This window comes from Amblyomma americanum, chromosome 9 (assembly GCF_052857255.1).
Source record: "Amblyomma americanum isolate KBUSLIRL-KWMA chromosome 9, ASM5285725v1, whole genome shotgun sequence".
Taxonomy (NCBI): Eukaryota; Metazoa; Arthropoda; class Arachnida; order Ixodida; family Ixodidae; genus Amblyomma; species Amblyomma americanum.
This window is the reverse complement of record NC_135505.1, coordinates 148080064-148099247: the sequence shown is the minus strand read 5'-3', so window position 1 is coordinate 148099247 and position 19184 is coordinate 148080064. Positions and strand designations below refer to the sequence as shown.

General features: G+C 43.5%; 1 protein-coding gene across 1 annotated transcript; it reads right to left on the bottom strand.

The window, feature by feature from the left end:
* Positions 1-672: 672 nt before the first annotated feature.
* Positions 673-17512, bottom strand: LOC144103776 (uncharacterized). Its single transcript, XM_077636430.1, has 4 exons — positions 17490-17512; positions 13126-13390; positions 4289-4513; positions 673-1141 (listed from the first exon to the last, which is right to left on the bottom strand). The coding sequence occupies exons 1-4, from the start codon at positions 17510-17512 to the stop codon at positions 1055-1057; spliced, it is 600 nt and encodes a 199-aa protein (XP_077492556.1). The 3' UTR covers positions 673-1054.
* Between the last annotated feature and the right edge of the window lie 1672 nt (positions 17513-19184).

Here is a 19184-nt window from a genome sequence, read left to right as displayed (position 1 = left end):
GCGCGGTATAGCCGGCGCGGATGCAACGGACGCCGGGGCTTCGTTCAAAGTGGCGGTCATTTTGGGCCCGTTCAGTGCTGCCGTAACGCCTCCCGCCAAGCGCGTCCAGGCAGGTTTCAATGCCACGTGTCGTCGTGTGTGCGTGTGTGTGTGTGTGCATGTTGGTGCCCACGCTTGTCAAAGCGCGGCAGCCGGGGAGAGGAGCTCCCCAACTGGGAGGCGAGGAGGTCTGACCGGCGCCGGCCCGGCGGACGCGCCCGTCACGTCTGTACATGTCCGTGCGTCGCCGTCTTGTGCGACTCATCCCAAGCCGTTCCTTCTTGCCCTCGACTCCGAGGGTACAAAAGGCAGCTGCGCCGGACGCCAGAGAGACTTCGATTTTCTTCCTTCGAGTAACGTGGTCGCCCTGACCGGCTGCTCTTTTGAGATGCCAGAATAAACAAGTTGTTCTGTTGCCAGTCGACTCATCCTTTGCCAGGACCTTCGGATGTTTCCAGCTGTGCCCCAGGCCGCCAGGCCAACGCTACCCTTGGGGCTTGCAACCCATTTGCAACAGGATATTGTGCCCAGCGCTGCTTCCGTTTATGAGGGGGAAAATATATATAAGCGAAAATATGAGAAGACCTGGACGAAGAAGAGCTGAGGGTGACATCAAAAGCTTTGCACCGGAACTCTGGAACCGTGGTTGATTAGCCATGTGACCATGCAGCGCGCCACAACGAGCACATCAGTACACAAAGGTGGATATAAAGCATACACATACGGCAGTCTGCAAGCAGACAAACGCTGGCACTTTCTCATGATTCTTTCATCGATAAACATTATATAGGATAATACAGGATACAGGAGACACAAAGTTACAGGATACAAAGGTACACGGAAACAAAGGTACGGTATACAGAGATACAGGAGACGGTCAGGAACTAAACAAATACAACGTGCCCTTCTAGAGAGAAGGTGTGAAGTCACAAGCCCTCCCATTTATTTTGTGGGGTTTCCTGCTGAGATAACGAACTGATTGTCCCAGCGTTGGTCCAGCCCGCTTGTGCGCGTATCAGATGACGGCCCACATGGCATAGGCGATACGCCGACCTCGGCGAAGCCTTTCGTTCCGAGAGTTGTCAGCAACGTCTTCGGTTTCCTGCGAATCCCCGCACACCCACGTTGTTAGGCTTCTGAGCGCTTCAGTCGGTTGCAAAAGGGGAGCAACCTGCTCGTTTTTAAGACGCGCCTACTGCTCTCTTTCTCGCGCACTACTTCGGAAAGTCAAATCTCAAGCACCCTGCGTGTACGTTGCACAATCTACATCAACGGAAGGAGAAACAGGCGTACTTTTTCGGCCATACGTTGGCCGAACATTAACATAGAGAGGTAAATTAAACATAAAATGTGAAATTACTAAGTATAATGGGTATCGAACACGAAAGGAAAATGAAATGAGGGATTCGTTATTACATGGGCATGAAGGAGCCGAGAGTCACGAAACCCACGAAAGTATTGGGGAATGTTATATTTAGAATTTCTGCGTTAGGGCGGTCGGCTACTGATCCGGAGTTCCCGGGTTCGAAGCCGACCGCGGCGACTTCGTTTTTATGGAGGAAAAACGCTAAGGCGCCCGTGTGCTGTGCGATGTCAGTGCACATTAAAGATCCCCAGGTGGTCGAAATTATTGCGGAGCCCTCCACTACGGCACCTCTTTCTTCCTTTCTTCATTCACTCCCTCCTTTATCCGTTCCCTTACGGCGCGGTTCACGTGTCCAACGATGTACGAGACAGATACTGCGCCATTTCCTTTCACCAAAATCCAATTATTATTATTATTATTATTATTATTATTATTATTATTATTATTATTATTATTATTAAAATTTCAGCTTTTTGAAATGTAAATTAATTTTGTGAACATTTTATGCCCAAAAAATGATTGATTTTAAAGCCGAACAAAAACAATGACATGCCAATCGGTGGCGTATGGCTGTTTGTTCTACTTTCTACTAGAATATTTTTCTGGTAATAAATGATTACACCACTAATTTTCCTTTGACCAACACTGGAACTCCTAAGTGAGCCAGGCAGGGCTGTGTATTAACAGCAGGTTCCAAGAATACTTCGGTTGAGTCGTGTATCGAACTGGCAACAATCTTCCCATGCATTGGAAGGCATGTAGCTGTGCCCGTATCTTTATACAAGTGGCTGCTGTTAGGGAGTATTAATAAGGGCTCAGCCCTGCTGTCTGCAGAGCACCTGTAATCGAAACCAGACCACATACATGTCTCAAACGCGATAATAATAATAATAATAATAATAATAATAATAATAATAATAATAATAATAATAATAATAATAATAATAATAATAATAATAATAATAATAATAATAATAATAATAATAATAATAATAATAAATCTTTATTACTCCTCAAGGAATACATATGTGTTGCCGGGCCTGCCGAAGCCTCTACATGGCTTGTATGGCAGTGCCCAGCAGCGGGGCAGCTCCAGCGTTCGGAGACAATGGTATGCACTTTTTCATTAAAATAAAAGCTTTTAAACATACTGTTAGAGAAAAACACTGAACCTCAAACTTGTATTTTGCAAGTATGTTAAACAAATGATATATGCATATTAATGCTTTTTTCAATGTTGTCAACATGAACAGGGAGGCAAAATAAAGAAATAAAAATATCAAACATCGACCAATGCCTTTGCGCACATACACAATGAAAGTAAATGTATCGGATGCTCCAAAACATCATAAAAAACACAGAATTAAAGCACTATGCACCAATTATTTTTGAAGTTCAATTAACGCTCTTTTTACTCCGGATCGTGTTGTTTGCTGTAATACTGTTTTAGGGAGGCGATTAAATGTGTGGGGAATGTAGTACTTTCTTATGCTTTTTCCGTAATGTGTTCTCATGGAAGGTATTTCAAAGCCAGAGCTGGTACGTAATGTTCTCCCGATGCTGCGTCAATAATAATAATAATAATAATAATAATAATTGGTTTTGGGGGAAAGGAAATGGCGCAGTATCTGTCTCATATATCGTTGGACACCTGAACCGCGCCGTAAGGGAAGGGATAAGGGAGGGAGTGAAAGAAGAAAGGAAGGAGGTGCCGTAGTGGAGGGCTCCGGAATAATTTCGACCACATGGGGATCTTTAACGTGCACTGACATCGCACAGCACACGGGCACCTTAGCGTCTTTCCTCCATAAAAACGCAGCCGCCACGGTCGGGTTCGAACCCGGGAGCTCCGGATCAGTAGTCAAGCGCCCTAACCACTGAGCCACCGCGGCGGGGCACACGCGATATACAGATCGTCCATTTCGACGGTGAGCACGTGCTTGAAGTTGAGCCTGTAGTAATTAGGTACTATTGCTTTTTTCATGTTTTTTACTTATTTTGATTTCTTCCTTTTGCGTAAGCCGTAGAGTTAAATTACGGTTGGGATCAAAAGCTTATATTTCGCTCTTTCGCTCTCACAATATTTCTTCGTCATTATCATCATAAGCCTCAACCTGACTACATCCACTGCAGGGCAAAGGCCTCTCTCATGTGTCTCCAATTAACCCTGTCCTTTGAAACTTCTTGACCTCATCTGCTCCTCTGTTTTCTCTGAATGTCCGGACCCTGACGTGAGAGGATTTTTTCAAATTTCGCACGCTTCCTTTTCAATGCCAAAAAAAAAATCGTCTATCGGACTGGTCAAAATAAAATCCGGTAATTTTTGTTTTGTGGCGCACTTTGCTATTTAGCCACGAAAATTTCGCCTGAACCGCAGTAAAAAGTTAATTGTTGCAATTCCTTTTTTTATTGGATTGAACAAAATACAATAATACTCTGAGCAACTACATACGTCTGTCAACAGCATAGTTCATGTATTCATCCATTATCTATAGGTTATGGTTTGAATCCTCGGCCTTGTGCTGTGCGATGTCAGTGCACATTTAAGATCCCCTGGTGGTCGAAATTACTCCGATGCCCTCCACTCTGGCGCCTATTTCTTCCTTTCATGTATTAGTCCCGCCTTGATTCCTTCCCTTACGGCGCGGTTCAGCTGTCCGCCTAGATGTGAGACAGATACTGCGCCATTTCCTTTGCCCAACAAGCAATTTCAATTTCTAAATTTGTGGGGCGCGTGGTATAATTAACTAGTCAGCCTGTCAGTGTCATCTCATAAATAGTTCCGAAATTGGCCCCCGGAGGTGATGAAGCACATATTGATAGCTGTAAATTAAATACCTCCGCATGTTGTAAAGCATGCCGAGTGCCCATAAAGACAGTCACCTCGCGTTTGCGCCTGTATTCTTGAAAGGCGTAGAGGACAAGCATGGCCAGTGCCGTAAGTCCTGCCACGGCCAAGGGGATGATGGATCCGCCCATTAGAAGATACCGTTTTAGCAGCGCTGTGATGATAAGGCAAGTAGCTAAGGCTTTCAAGAACCAAGAGGGGAGTCGGCTGTCGTTGTCCCCGTTGCACTTGGGGATGATGTCAAAATTTGCCTCTATTTCCTGCAGATGTATAAAACACGGGTTAATTGGCATGTGTCAGAGCACCGTTGTTAAGAATACCAGTGCCATTAGCGCGATTACTAACCATAACGACCATTATTAATGCTTACTTTCCCGCACACGCACAGTGTTTCCAGTTTTAAGTTAGTTATAGTTAATTTGCTGAACAGATTTTTTTATGATGATTTAGTCCATTTTAATGTTTTTGTAGTGCATTTCCATTGTCTCAAATTGTATTTGTACCGAGTGCACAACAGAGTTCTAGAATAGAGACTATCAGTATTGTAATTATATAAACAAATAAGATGAACGATATTTAGATATACGTATAGAAATGTGTAGAAAGCAGTTGACAGTTCTTGCAATGAATATTGAAAGAAATGAAATCTTGGTAAATGTATTGTTTAAACTTTGATGGCGTAGTACATTTGTCTTTTTAAGATGCTCTTTCACACACATCTTTTCTGTTTATTTTTCTGTCGTCTCAAATTGTACCAAAAAATTGTGTCGCGTCTGCACATTTACACTCAAAGTAATTTTTTTCCTTAGATCATGTAGCCTTCCCGGCCAATTGCGTTGTCTGTAAACACCACGAAATTCATTTATTATCGGAGCATTCGCAACCCTTATGCAGGCGAAAAGACAAACTTTGTTGGCGCTTTGTGGCCATCCCGCCCTATCACACCAGGAGGTACAGCAAGGTCTCATCTCTACTAGTACGCTGGCATATGCTTAAACATACACAGCCCGATCTGAAGCGACGTAAATGAATTACGCATCGTTGCGTTTGAAATATGCGCATTTCCTTTACTTGTACAAGGCATGTCGGAACTATTTCTTCATTACAATGCCTCTTAAAGCGGTTACCTACCTCTAGAGGATCCTTCAAAAATAAAATGATTGAATGCATTCCTTTGCGACCAGAATTTGGAAAAAGTTTAATAACTTAAGAAGTAAAAGCTCTACCAGTGACAACAATATATAATACATAAGCGAAGAATAAAATATGCATTTGGCCAAATGTTAGGGGAATCCCCCAACGGGGAGTAGGTTCGTAGTAAGGGAGTAATTACTCATTGGCATCCACCCAAGCGCAGCCATAAGGCTACAAAGGAAAGCTATACAGCTTTCTCGCAAACTTCGTTACCACTTCGAGTTATTAATCAATTCGCTCTTGCCTTACCATGCCCTTCACGTCCCGGTTAGCTCCTTTCGCAGAGCGACTGCTTCGGTGAAGCGGTGGTCCCGGGTTCGAACCCCGGACCAGGACGAACTTTTCTTTTACTGGGTAGTTTCTGAGACAGCTGTATAGCTTTCATTTGTAGCCTTATGGCTGCGCTTGGGTGGATGCCAATGAGTAATTCCTCACTTATTACGAACCTACTCCACCTTGGGGGATTTCCCTAAAGATCTGACCATAATATACATTTTTTTTGCCACAGTTAATACTTCAAACGAGCGGCAGATGCCTGTTTCACATGGTGCGACGGGAACGAAAAATTACGGCCCGGTCGCACTGTCGTTGCGACGGCAATCGCAGCCGCCGTTTCACATGCCAACGATTTCAGTCGGTGCGGCCTTTCAGTGGCCGAAAATTCTTCGGCTGCAATAAATGTCAAACATCGTGGCAGGCGTTGATTTCCTAATCATGGGTAATAATATTGAGCCGTGATGTATTATTATGTTCAAAAAACGTTTTCAAGATTTTCCTGTCATGTCGCTGAACTCCTATTGGCTGACTACTGTGGCCATCGCTGCGACCAACTTGTAGAAAGTCTGTCGCAGTGGCCCTGCGACGAGAACAACGCGCATTTCCGTCGCACACCGGCAGAAATCGCATTGCGCTGCGGCAACAATCGCATCATGTGAAACGGCCATAACTGTTTCTGGATAATCACCGAAAAATGGAGCGGCAGCATCATCTACTCCGTTATTACCCAATATGAAAAAAAAAGCAAAATCCAGCTTTGGTGGCTTTTAGCTGACGACAAAGCGTCCAGGACCATTTCTTAGCTCGAAGACCGGCGGGATGAAACGAAGAAAAGTTCTTTATGGATCATTTCATGAAATAAATTTTTGGGTCCTTAGCAAGCCTTGCTGAAATGTTAATTTTCGAAAGGCTATCAGATTGCGAAACTTACCTCATGGGAAAGAGAAATAGGGTCAACAATTACTGAATATATGACTATGAGTGTCGCCTATTCCCCTCAACGCGTTTGCTTTGAGTGAGTATTAAAACGTATACCTTAGCTTGAAAGAACTTTATATGCATTCTTGGCATTGATGTAGTCATCCACGACATCTGGTGACTCTCGAAGCAGATACCGATGTAACGGGCCTCAAGTTAAGTGCACTTTATGGAAATGCAAAGGCATAGTCAAAACCGAGAAAAAAATTATGATCAGAATATCACGGAAACCTGCGTGACTAATGTAAAGACAGCAAAATCAAGCTTTGATGGCTTTTAGCCAAAAACATGGCGTCCAGGACCAGTCTGTCTTAGCCCGGCGACCAGTGGGATAAAATTGAGAAAAGTGCTTTATGGATTCTTTCGTGAAATAAAGTTTTAGGTCCCTTAGCAAGACTTGTTTATCTTGAGACGTTAATTTTCCGAAGGGTACCAGCTTGCGCTCTTTGGCCTTAGATGCCCTTACGCCATGAAAATCCTTCGTCGTCATCATCATCATCATCATCATCATCACCACCACCACCACCACCATCATCATCATCATCATTTGATCAAAGAGAGTAACGTTATAGGCCAGTTAGTGATGCATAACGATTAAGACCGAAACAGACACAGGAAGGAGGCGGGAGACCACAGTTGCAAGTACCGTCCTGTGTTGGCGCCTGCCCACGTCGTGTGTCTGTTGCGGTTTTAGTCGTTATGTCATTCTGTCTGACCGTAGCCGTGGAACAAAGAAGCAGATCTGTACAGCTCTTTTTAAATCATTAATGCGGAATGAAAATTTCTGCTCGTCTAGGAACGAGCCAGGAATCCCCCCAGATGCTGTCCTTCGACTGCTTATGTTAATAAACGCGGTTAGCTGTTGGCAGAGTGAGGACGCGTTCATGAGCAACTCGAAATGTTAACGTGTTAAAAAGACTTTCAAGGCACTTGACTGGCAGTGAAAAATTTTCTCAAATTATTACTCAGAAGGAGTTACATTTCGAGAATGTGGCCCCTCTAGCATTGAAACACCCGCTTGATCTCAGTCACAGGGAAATAAAGAAAAACTATAAATTTGCCTTCAACGCATATTTCAATGTGATCTTGCGGATACAAAAATGCACATTATAGCTTTCATTTTAAGCCGTATCTATTCGTTTCCTACAGTTGCAGCAGCTTGAAATAAATACTTAGGTTGATATGAGAATTACTGGCTCAGGCACACTTCTGCTCCTGAAGGTGTGCACGTAGGCCTGCAAGCACAGGTTAGGGCAACGCATGCCGGAGAAAGGTCACCTCACTGCTAGCTTACTGCTAGCTCACTACCAGCTAACCCCAAAATAAGTCACCAGGTCCCCGCATATTATTTTCGAGCCGTTGACCTCCTTCACAAAAAGGTTGCTGGGCGCCAAAACTGACTCGACCAGCTGCTGAATCTCTGTCACGAACTCCTGGTCAATGCCCGACAGTCGACCATCAAAAGACGGTGATGATGCTACCTATGTGACAAAGAAGCATAGTTAATGTTTCGACCGACTTCGGTTAGCGCTAAAAATTATCTCGAAGAAAGTGTGAACAAAGAACCGGTGAAAGTATGGCCCCTATATAAACCTCAGGGTGGCGCCCATTATCATTCTTACTAACGCGGCTTGCCAAAAGCCAGTGAGGCTGAATGTGCGCCCATAGTTAACCCTGAATTCATACCACACTAATGATGGAGAACGGGTTTGTCTGAGAGTTGAGTTACGAGATTGGAGGTAACGCCCAGTGTTTTTCAGATGCTTGACTTTATCTAAGGAACCGCCGCGGTGGCTCAGCGGTGATGGCGCTCGGCTGCTGACCCGAAAGACGCGGGTTCGATCCCTGCTGCGACGGTCGAATTTCGATGGAGGCGAAATGCTAGAGGCCCGCGTAATGTGCGATGTCAGTGTACGTTAAAGGACCCCAGGTGGTCGAAATTTCCGGAGCCTTTCATTACGGCGTCCATCATAGCCTGAGTCACTTTGGGACATTAAACCCCCATAAACCATATACCATAAACTATAAACCTTATCGAACAAGCGCACTCTTTTCTTGACATAAGGCTATGCAAGCAAGCGGGGCTAGATGAGGCATTAATGTGAAAGTTGGATGTACGCTGCCTCTCACTATTGCAATAGTGCGTGGTGACGCAAAACACGGCCACGCTGCCAGCACCACGCCAACAAATCGGGTGGTGACGAACTTTACCCGCTTACAGGACACCTTCAAGTGTTTTCTTAGGGGTCTGCTGTACGAGTGCTAGGGAGCGAAATTGTGCCACGCTTTGACTCAGCGTAGACGGCAGAACAGATACATCTGGGTTATCATAAGCTGGTCGAAAGACACTTAGTTGCACTCGCCGTTTACAAGACCGACTTTTGTTCAACATGCTCTCTAAAACTCAGCGTATTCTTCTAGGCAAACAACGCAGCTCATGAAAATGTTAAGCAAAAAGCGAAGAGCAGTTCCCCATTCGAAAAAAACGGAAAATGAGCAATGCACTTTTTGCATTCATGCAGTAAAAACATCAAATTTACATCTCTTCCAGGGTGAGGCAGGAGAAAGCAAGTAAGTTGCGAGAAACATCTCTATCTGGCACTGTGCATTGCGCTCCGAGGAGAACTAGATCACAATATATTATCGCGTCCCTCATAGCCCGAGTCGCTTTGGGTCATTTAAAGATGGAATGTTTTTTTGCCATCAAATATAGATGGGGGGATTGTAGAAAAAAAACTGTCTTTGGACGGACAGCTTGACGGGTCCACAATCCCTTGTTTCGGCAGAGTGGTAGCATCACATATCAGTACATATTCTTCATACCCAAACATATACATGCATATTTAATATAATGCAGCTATAGTACTCATAGTAAAAATTTAAACTAAAGCAACAGTGGAACTCATTGCCACAAATACAAAAGAAAACAACAGCAAGGCTAGACAACGTTGCATAGAAACCAAATACATCTGCCGGGAGGTCTTTGTAGGATGCCGTGAAGAGATCAAAAGGGACCGAATTATAATAATTTAAAAGTGTTAGTATAGTGTACTTAAGGCACTGTTTCCCGTAATTTGAACGCGACATCTCTACTGACCAATCCTCGAAGTGCCTTGTAATGTAACTTGGAGTTCTGTCCTGTAATTGGAATAGGTTACGCATATTGTAGATATTCTTGTGGATTTCCTGTTTATAAACATGACTTAAGCGATATCCATAGAGATTGAAAGCTGGAATTACACCAGAGTTCTTAAAGAAAGTTGATGTGGAAGCAGTATGAGAAGCATTATATGTGTGCCGGAGATACTTTTTCTGTAACAGGTGGATGTGTTATATATTAGTGAATGTTGTGTTTCTCCGTACTAACTGACAATAGTTCAAGTGTGATTGAAAGAGTGCATGATAAAGCAAACGTTTGATGCATCTGGGAAGGATATATCTTAAACGACCTATTAAACCAGTTATATGACTTATTTTGCTTAGAACATGCTTGACGTGATTATCCCAGGACAGGTTTGCGGAAAATGTGCCATTTGAAATTCTCGACAAAAATGATGCATCGTGAGTTTATTATAATATCTTGATGCGGAGGTACGTTCTCGTTTTTCGGCAAGAATATAATCGCTTTTGTTTTGCTTTCATTTATCTTCACTGCATTTGCTTTCCACCATTCCCCTAAGGATTTCATTGCACTGTTGCATTGTTCAACAAGGAGATTAATATCATTGCCAGCAACAAAAAAAAACTACTAGTGTCATCTGCATAGATAATCAATTTTGCTTTAGCGTTAATAGTGACGATACCATTCCGATAGAAATTAAAAAGCAGAGGCCCTAGAATACTTCCCTGAGGCACTCCACAATGGGCAGTTTTAGCTTTGGATGCAAAGGTACCTATTTTCACAACTTGAGTTCTATTAGATAGGTACATACGAGCTAGTTCCTGTCCTCGTATACCATAATAACTCAATTTCCCAGCAAAATTTTATAGTTCACTAAATAGACGGCTTCAGCAAAGTCCACAAAAATGCCAACAACTATTGCTTTGTTTTCAAACACCCTTAATATATATTTTTTCTGATCTAGCAACGCTAATTCAGCTGATTTGTTTTTCCAGAAACCGAACTGGTGTTGTGTTAACAGATTGTTTTTCAAAGAAATTTTTCATCCTCGAATACAAGACTTTTTCAAACAGCTTTAAAAACATCGGTAAATTAGAAACCGGCCTTTAATTTCCCAGCTCATTACGATCTACTTTTTTGTACAGAACAGTGACTTTTGCACACTGCATTTTTGCTGGAAAAATTGCTGATTCTAAACACATGTTAAAAATATGGGTGAGGATTAGGGCAATAATGTCAACAACATGTTTGATTGGGCATACTTGAAAACCGTCGATGTCACAAATGCTAGTGTTCTTTAAGGCTTGTAAAACTGACACGATTTCGTGTGGCAGGAACAGCGAAGCACGAGACAAAGATGGGGCAGGCGGGACGCGACGCTCTCCCGCCTTGACTTGACATGATTTCATCCTGTGTTACGGGTTGAAGGTATACCGTGTTTTGGTAATATAAGTGGAAACATGTTTGCTAGCATGAGAGGATGTAGAGAGAGCAGGGGCGATACTTGTGAAAAAATTGTTAAAATCATCAGCTAGGTCAGCACCAGATAATTCTTTCCCATAAATTTGTAATTTTAATAAAGGCGTATGCGAGTGACCACGATTAAGGAGAGTGTTCAACCTCGACCATAACAGACTGTCTTGACAGCACTCACTATCGAGTAAAGATGATGGTTTATGGGGGTCTAACGTCCCAAAGCGTCTCAGGCTATGAGAGACGCCGTAGTGAAGGGCACCGGAAATTTCGACCACCTGGGGTTCTTTAACGTGCACTGACATCGCACAGCACACGGGCCTCTAGAATTTCGCCTCCATCGAAATTCGACCGCCACGGCCGGGATCGAGCCCGCGTCTTTCGGGCCAGCAGCCGAGCGCCATATCCACTCTGCCACTGCGGCGGCCCAGTAAAGGTGAATAATATGCTGTTCGTGCATTTCACAACTTCTTGGTTATCTTATTAGGATGCTTTTTAAATTTCACAAGATCATCTGCTGATCGTGTATGAAGGAGATGTTGATATAGCTTGTCCCTCGTTTTCATTTCATTTCGTAATTGAGGTGTAAGCTATGGTTTACGTGTTCTTTTACTTTTTTGCGTATTCTTGACGGGGAGCTCTTGTGGTATAGTTGGGTCAGTATATCCATAAACTTATTGTGCGCCTCACTGGCATCTGTAAGATTAGTGATCATACCCCACTCTACTGACACTAGGGCTGTCACGAAAGGAATTCAATGTTGTGTCTACTTTTTAAAGGTCGTCAAGCTTCCCCTTCTCATTGATGTGAATTGCATTAGCATCGTCGGTCCTTCGAACAAGGACCTTACCGCTCACGTACCAAGCAAACTTATAACCTTTTTGTTTTTGTGCTTCGTTTGCCGGCCGTAGAAGCCCCCTGTTATGCCGAGTCAAGTTTTATTGAAAGAAAATTCGAGGGGTTTCATCCCTCAGGGCGTTTTTTTTTCTTAAGCTACCTTTCTCTGGTTCCCTGCTTGAAACGGACAGAATTCCCGGCACGTTGTTTTGCCTAGTGCGCAGTTGATGCACGGTTGCAACGTCAGCCTCTTCAAGCTGAGGTATCTGGAGCTTATTAGCGACCTCACTTAGAGAGCGTGTAAGTTTCCCCCCCCTCCACAACAGGGATTCCGTAGACTTCAAGGTTCAGTCGCCTACTTCGGAACTTAAGGTCGTTCAGCTGGCGTTGAAGTTCGGACTCAACGGCTGCATGCACTGTCTCTCTTTCCTCCAGTTCTGTCACTCTTTTTCTTAGCCCTTTGATTTAAGTGTCTTGATTAGGAATCTTTTCTTGAAATTAATCAAGGTTCTGCGACAGAAACTGAACTGCCTGTTCCATGCTGTTTAGTTTTTCCACTAGAGCTAGCAGGCCCTCACATTTTTCGCTTATTGATGCAAGAACCAAGCTTACATAAATACCATCCTCACTGCGACTAGCCCGCCAGCCTGCGCTCTTACATGTCACGCATTTCCAGGCCTTCTTAGCCACTTCATATTTAGATTTGTAACTTTTTTTCTTCCAAACCAGCGCAGTTCCTGAAGTGGTACATATATGAACGTTCCCGACATTTCACAGCCCTTTCATCCTGTACAGGCAGCTGACACGATTAACAAAAGTCAGACATAGTGCGAGAGAATCAAGAAGAAACAAGCGAAAATAAAAAAGCAAAAACCAGAAAGTTCTGCAAGGCAAATGTAATCCAATTCTATTGCATAATTGTATGGCAGTGGTGGCAGCAGCGACAGCGTAAAAGAAGCATTGAGGTGCTAAAGAATGCTCAGGATTACTAACCTGCAACAGCAGAATACAAGGGTTAGACGTGCTTCCAGATGTTGCCGCAGCTGATAAATGACCGCCGACCGGGAAGCTCCCCGCAATATGAGACTGCGATGCGTCAAACGGCGCATGCGCAGACGGTGTCCTCGCAGTCGTTAACCCAGAAGCAGAGTACAGTCTAGCGTCCGGACTTCGTCGCAGGAACACTGACGATAAGGATGGCCGCCGGAAAATAGTACTTCGGACGATGTCCGAGTATGGTCGAAAGCAGCACGGCGCACTGCGGCAATTGCAACAGCAGAGTGCAAGGAGATGTACTTCAATATGCTGCCGATAAAACAAATGAAACGCAAGAGTGTATTATCACAACTTCCTTTGCCAGAGGTAACAATAACGTCCCCTCGGATCCCGGCTGCCTGTGTGAATGCGGTGCGGGAAAACCAGTGCCGCAGGGAGGCGCCACCCTGCGCATATCTCCGCACCGGAGTCCCCAGAACATTATCTGGGGAACATGTTCGGAGCGCATATATTTTGATGAGGTGGTCACTGATGGTATTTTAGGCAGCGTCAAAAGCACACTGTCACATCTCTTTTGCCGGGATGGGCGACAATACCGTAGGGGTGCAGGTCCCTAGTTAGGTAGTTAGGAAGTTGGGAAGAAAGGCAGGTGCCCGTTATTACAATTTTAATGTTATAATGTTAAAAGAGATGTCATATTAGAATGAGATTGATATAGTTTATCCTAACAGTTATAACATTTTTCATCAGTCGAAATAACGCAAGAGGAAGTAACATTGCAGTTTATTTTGACGATACTTGAGATTATAGCAGTTTACCAGTGTCCCTCAATAGAAAAGTGTAGAACAGCTGTATCTTACCAGTACTCACCTACGGGGCAGAAACGTGGAGGCTAACGAAAAGGGTTCGCCTAAAGTTAAGGGCAACACAGCGAGCTATAGAAAGAAAAATGATAGGTGTAACGTTAAGAGACCGGTAGGGGGGCAGAGTGCGTGAGGGAACAAACGCGGGTTAATGACATCCAAGTCGAAATCAAGAGGAAGAAATGGGCTTGGACAGGGCATGTAATACGAAGGCAAGACATCCGCTGGTCCTTAAGGGTAACGGACTGGATTCCCTTCCTCAGGTGACTGCTTATTACAGTCCTTCAAAGTTCTTCCATTCCCACTGTGCTATAAGCTTTCAGTTGCTGTTCATATTTATCATAAAATAAAGCAGGACAACACATCTTTCAGAAACAAGTACGTGAACAGAAACTTACGCTATAGTCTGCGAGTCACTTCTTTTATTTCCAGTCGTGCCCGGACAAACTACGGCACCGAACACATTGATAACCAAATTTCTGCAGTTTGCAATGTGTATCCTTCCATAATTGACGAAGCTGTAACTTGTAAAACCATTTTTCATTTCAAAAAGAAAATGAAGATGCTTTTTATGCGTACGACTGACCCATCACTTGTGCTATGTAGTGTTTACAGTGATAGCCTCACTCCTGTCATATTTTCTATTGTGTTGCGAACTGTAGCGTTACTGGTCTTTTTCTTTTCTCTTTGTTATCCTATGTGCCTTCATTAACTTTCAACTACTGTGAAAATTGAACTAAAGAGCTTGTTGAGTTTTAATGAATGTAACCACCCTTCTGTCTTTGATGTGTGACCCGGGGTGAGGCCTCGTCAGAAAGAATGCCAGCAGCTTCTTCCTTTTGTCTCATCTCGTGGGCATGTACTGTGCATACAAGTTCATGTCTGAATAAAATGATTGATTGATTGATTGATTGATTGATTGATTGAAGTATAGTAGGGGGTGGCAGAAGGTTAGGTGGGCGGATGAGATAAAGAAGTTTGCAGGCAAAGGGCGGATGCAGCTGTCAAAGGACAGGGTTAATTGGAGAGACATGGGAGAGGACTTTGCCCTGCAGTGAGTGTAGTCAAGCTGATGATGGTGATGAAATATCTCTAAAATACAGCCTTGAATCGGTAACTGTGTCTTGCCGCCCTCCTAATAGGAATTTGGTAAAGTTCATAATTTTTTAAACACTTCGTACATTGTGTTACCACTAGCAATTTTATGCTGGTATGTTGCGGCGTTTTAATATCAACATTTAGAAATAATTATAAGTCCTGTGCAAACGATTTTGCCAATATTATTGATTCAACTGACTTTATAAACAAAATTAAGTCGACCACAACATTAATAGCTGAAACTTACACTACTCTTGGACTATGCACAACTAACACTGATTTCACAATTTCTCATGCCAGCCTAATTGCGCCTGATAATCGCGATACCGTCCTGCGTTAATATACTGTAATCAAGTTGTGAAAAAAACTTGAAGACAAGATGTATTTACTGCACACTGCGTATCCGAGGACGCTACACTTATCTTCTCAATGCACAGGACTTGTAGTGTTTTTATACATTTAGCCAGGGTTTCAAAATGCGCCGCGGCATTCTAGGGCGACGCGAACAAATCGATGTTGCTGTGGAGCAAGTCACACTATTTTTGTATTGCGCTTAATTTCATGATAAGTCGAGGTTAATTAACCAACTTCGCAAGCAAGGACGATAAACGAAAAACCCCTGTGAGAAAGTTGTATAACGATCCTCAAAACGTCCGTTTGACCCGTAACATTCCACCTGTTACGTATTAGCTTTTCCCGCTCACTTCAGATGACCGCGAAAATACAAAAAGAAATAATACCACATGACACATCCGCTTGCGCACCGCGATTGCAATGCTCTCAGAAGTTCCGCGTTCGGACCAGCAGAGCTCTTAGACCGGTGTGCTTCTGCTTAAATGGTGACAAGGCAGCGACGTTGGCGCAAGCGATAAGGGCTGCGTCTGCTTATCGCTGCCATCTCGCCTTTTTTAGAGGAAGCACGCCGGGCTAAGTGGTCTGTTTGTCCCTACGCGGAACCTTTGAGAGCATTGCAATTGCAGCGTGCAAGCGGACATGCACGTACATTGTATTTTTTGCATTTCGCGGGCATCTGAAGTGAACGAGAAAAAAATGAACTTATACGTAATAGATGTAAAGTTAGAAACTCTTCAGTCGGACGTTTTGCGGACCGTTCTACAACTTTCTCATTGGGATTTTTGGCTTATCTTCCTTGTTTGCGAAGTTGCTTAATTAATATCGTCTAATTATGCAATTAAGCACAATACAAAAAACAAGGTTGCTTGCTTCATACAATAGCCAGTAACATTGATTTGATCGTGCCGTCTTAGAGTGCCGCGGCATATTTTTAAATCCTGGCTAAAATTAGCTGGAACACCCTGTATACCAAGTGATGCAAACGATGGATATTAAAATTTAACTGCTCTTTTTCTAGAATTTTAACCAGTTCATAACTCTTTTATGAGATTTAAATCATCAATCATAAGCTCATCTTTAGCATCTTTTATTTTATTCGTAATACTATGAAATTACGAAAATGTTTCAGGGCCAACAGCGGGCTAGTGAGAGGTACGACAAACATAATAGAATTAAAAAGTGAACGATCGAACATTGTTTAACCGGCTTTCTAGTTAGCACATGAAAGCTCTAAGCTGTGTAAAAGCACTGTTAAAACCCGAATAGCCTAATTTTAAAAATTGTTGCCACACCTTCACGCATTGCACCAATTAAGTATAAAACTCATTTCATGTGAGCTTTCGTCATTTCTGAATTTCTGATTCATTAAAAACTCGTTTGCTAATATCGGAGGAAATGTTTTCGTCAACTGCTTTTCCTTCTAAGGTTGTACGGCATCTGTATGGCATTATAATTGGTCATAATTCCCGAGCTGTATTTGGGCACTGCTTTTCTACTGTTTGCATAGAAGTCAAAATCCTTAGTTGCAGCTAAATGCATTTATTGTGAAGTTACCTGTTGGTTTTTTAGCGTGTGGCATACGTAGTTTTTAACATGAGCACCACAAAACAATGCACTTGCGTGACCTGCTTTTGTAAATTTTGTTTCTAAAAAATGCCTCAACTACATGGGTTGATCCTGAAACTTGAAACCTGAAACGGAGGAAAGAGCTTCTTTTGTCTCGGCTGAGGAAATTTAGGATGCCATTCGATGTACTTCCGTCATAAAGTTTTGCAATTTTGGGGAAGCAAGCCGTGGGTAGCATGAGTTTACAAAGGTTTTCTCATGTCGACTGCGTTGAAGGGAGGGAGTAGCCTGCATTCCGAACGGTAGCGAGTGGAAGCTTTTGACCTGTCAAGGTCACTGCACTTCTAAAGCGTGAATACAGTATAGATTTAAGGCACTGCTTACCTGACCTAATGTATATAGCTGGCAGAGAGCTGCATCGTTTAGTGACAGCTAGTACGGATGACTCCACGAAAGTATGAGCACGTGCTTATATCTTGCCTGTTCTTTGCCTTGTCTTCCATTCCCTACCAAATGCTTCGCCTCTGTCATCCTCTGAACTCAAGAACGGTTTTCTGGCGGGCTAGTTGGTGCTTCTCGTTCATGACTAAACTGCGCGAAAAAATGGGGGGACGGAGACAAGAAACACGCACTGCGCTCTGTGTGTGTGTACGTGTTTCCTGCCGCTGTCCCCCCATTCTTTCGCGCAGTTTAATCCTCTGTGCACCAGAGTTTAACGGTTATGACGCAGCACAACTTCCATTAATGCCGCCTTAACAAGCGCATCGGCGCCACTGCTCTTCCCAAGGTTCGCACCAGGACTCTCTCTGAAGGAGTTACGTTGGAATGAATCCGTGAGCGATCCACTGGTGAAGTTTTGTTTGTTTCGGTGCTTGCTAATAATACTAAGAAAACTCCTGTCGTTAGATAGGAAACCGCTGTGCAGCATAAGTTTTTGTGCTTTTGATGCACAATCCGACAAAGCTTGCACGGACCCTTTTGAATATTTCGGCCCTGCTACAAATGTGGGGGCGTTCCACAAAGGGTCGTGTGGCCTGCGCGTGAAAATTGCGTCCTGCAGGATTCCAGTGTACAGGGTGCTGGCTACAACATGGGTGATTGTATTGCAGAGTGCTGAATCAGCATTCTCGGCAGCAGCAGGTACTGCACAGCGCCACTGCGGTGCTGGATACAGAGACAGAGACTTGATATGAACTTTGAAAATAGTGGCATCTAATAATCGATTAAAGAAAAATACAAGATAACCGTACTGGGACAGGATGCTCAGATGTATTGACATTGAAGTTGCCCACCCGAAAAGACAGAAGAAAAAAAGCAATGAAGCTGTATAATGTGTGTGAGCGTGCAACATTATAGGAACCTTGCCGCAGATGGTGCTTGAGATTCAGATGCCCATTGTGCCATGACTCACATGTATGCGACGTCGTTGCTTTTCAGCAATGTCTGATTCCTCTGCTTGAGGAAAATCGTTTGGAGAACCAGAATGAGTGGCGACAACGAAAGCGATCGAGGCTACGGAAACAGACCTCGTAACCATCACCGGGGCCGCTAAATTGACTGCTGAAATATCGGCAAAAATTTTGCTTGGCTTGTACGCCTTTACTAAATACGTGTAATGTGAAAAGCAGCAAGCCTGAAATTTCACAAGCACTTTCGTCGTGCGGCGAGAGGCTGGAAAACGGCGGAAAATCGGCGACTTTTATTTACAGCTATCCATTGGGCAAACTGGGTTACGCAAAGAACAGTTTTGGCATAGGCTTCAAGACGAACCTCTTCATGTTAAGTGTTACCGAAAATTAAAATGAAAAACGCCGGTATCATTACTCACACAGTCGAGACGCATTGTCATGCTGCAAAAATATTCTACGTATGATCAAAGAAAATTTATTGACGTTGATTTCGAGTAAGGTACCACAGTTCAACTGTCCGGTCTTTTTACATAGCTCTTGTGCCCTTTATGAAATATGTTTTTTTTCCATCTAGATAAGGGCTGCTGTGCTGAGAGCCCAATCTTGAGTGCACAAGGGAATCCTGAAAGTTCTTTCTTCAGTTCTGACCTCTATAAATTTCCCTTGCCGAGCTGCTGTGGAGGCGCCAGTTTCATTATGGATACATTGCCCATGACCTTAACGAGAAGTGTTGAAATTGCGTTCTTGTTTTAAGATCGCAAAACGC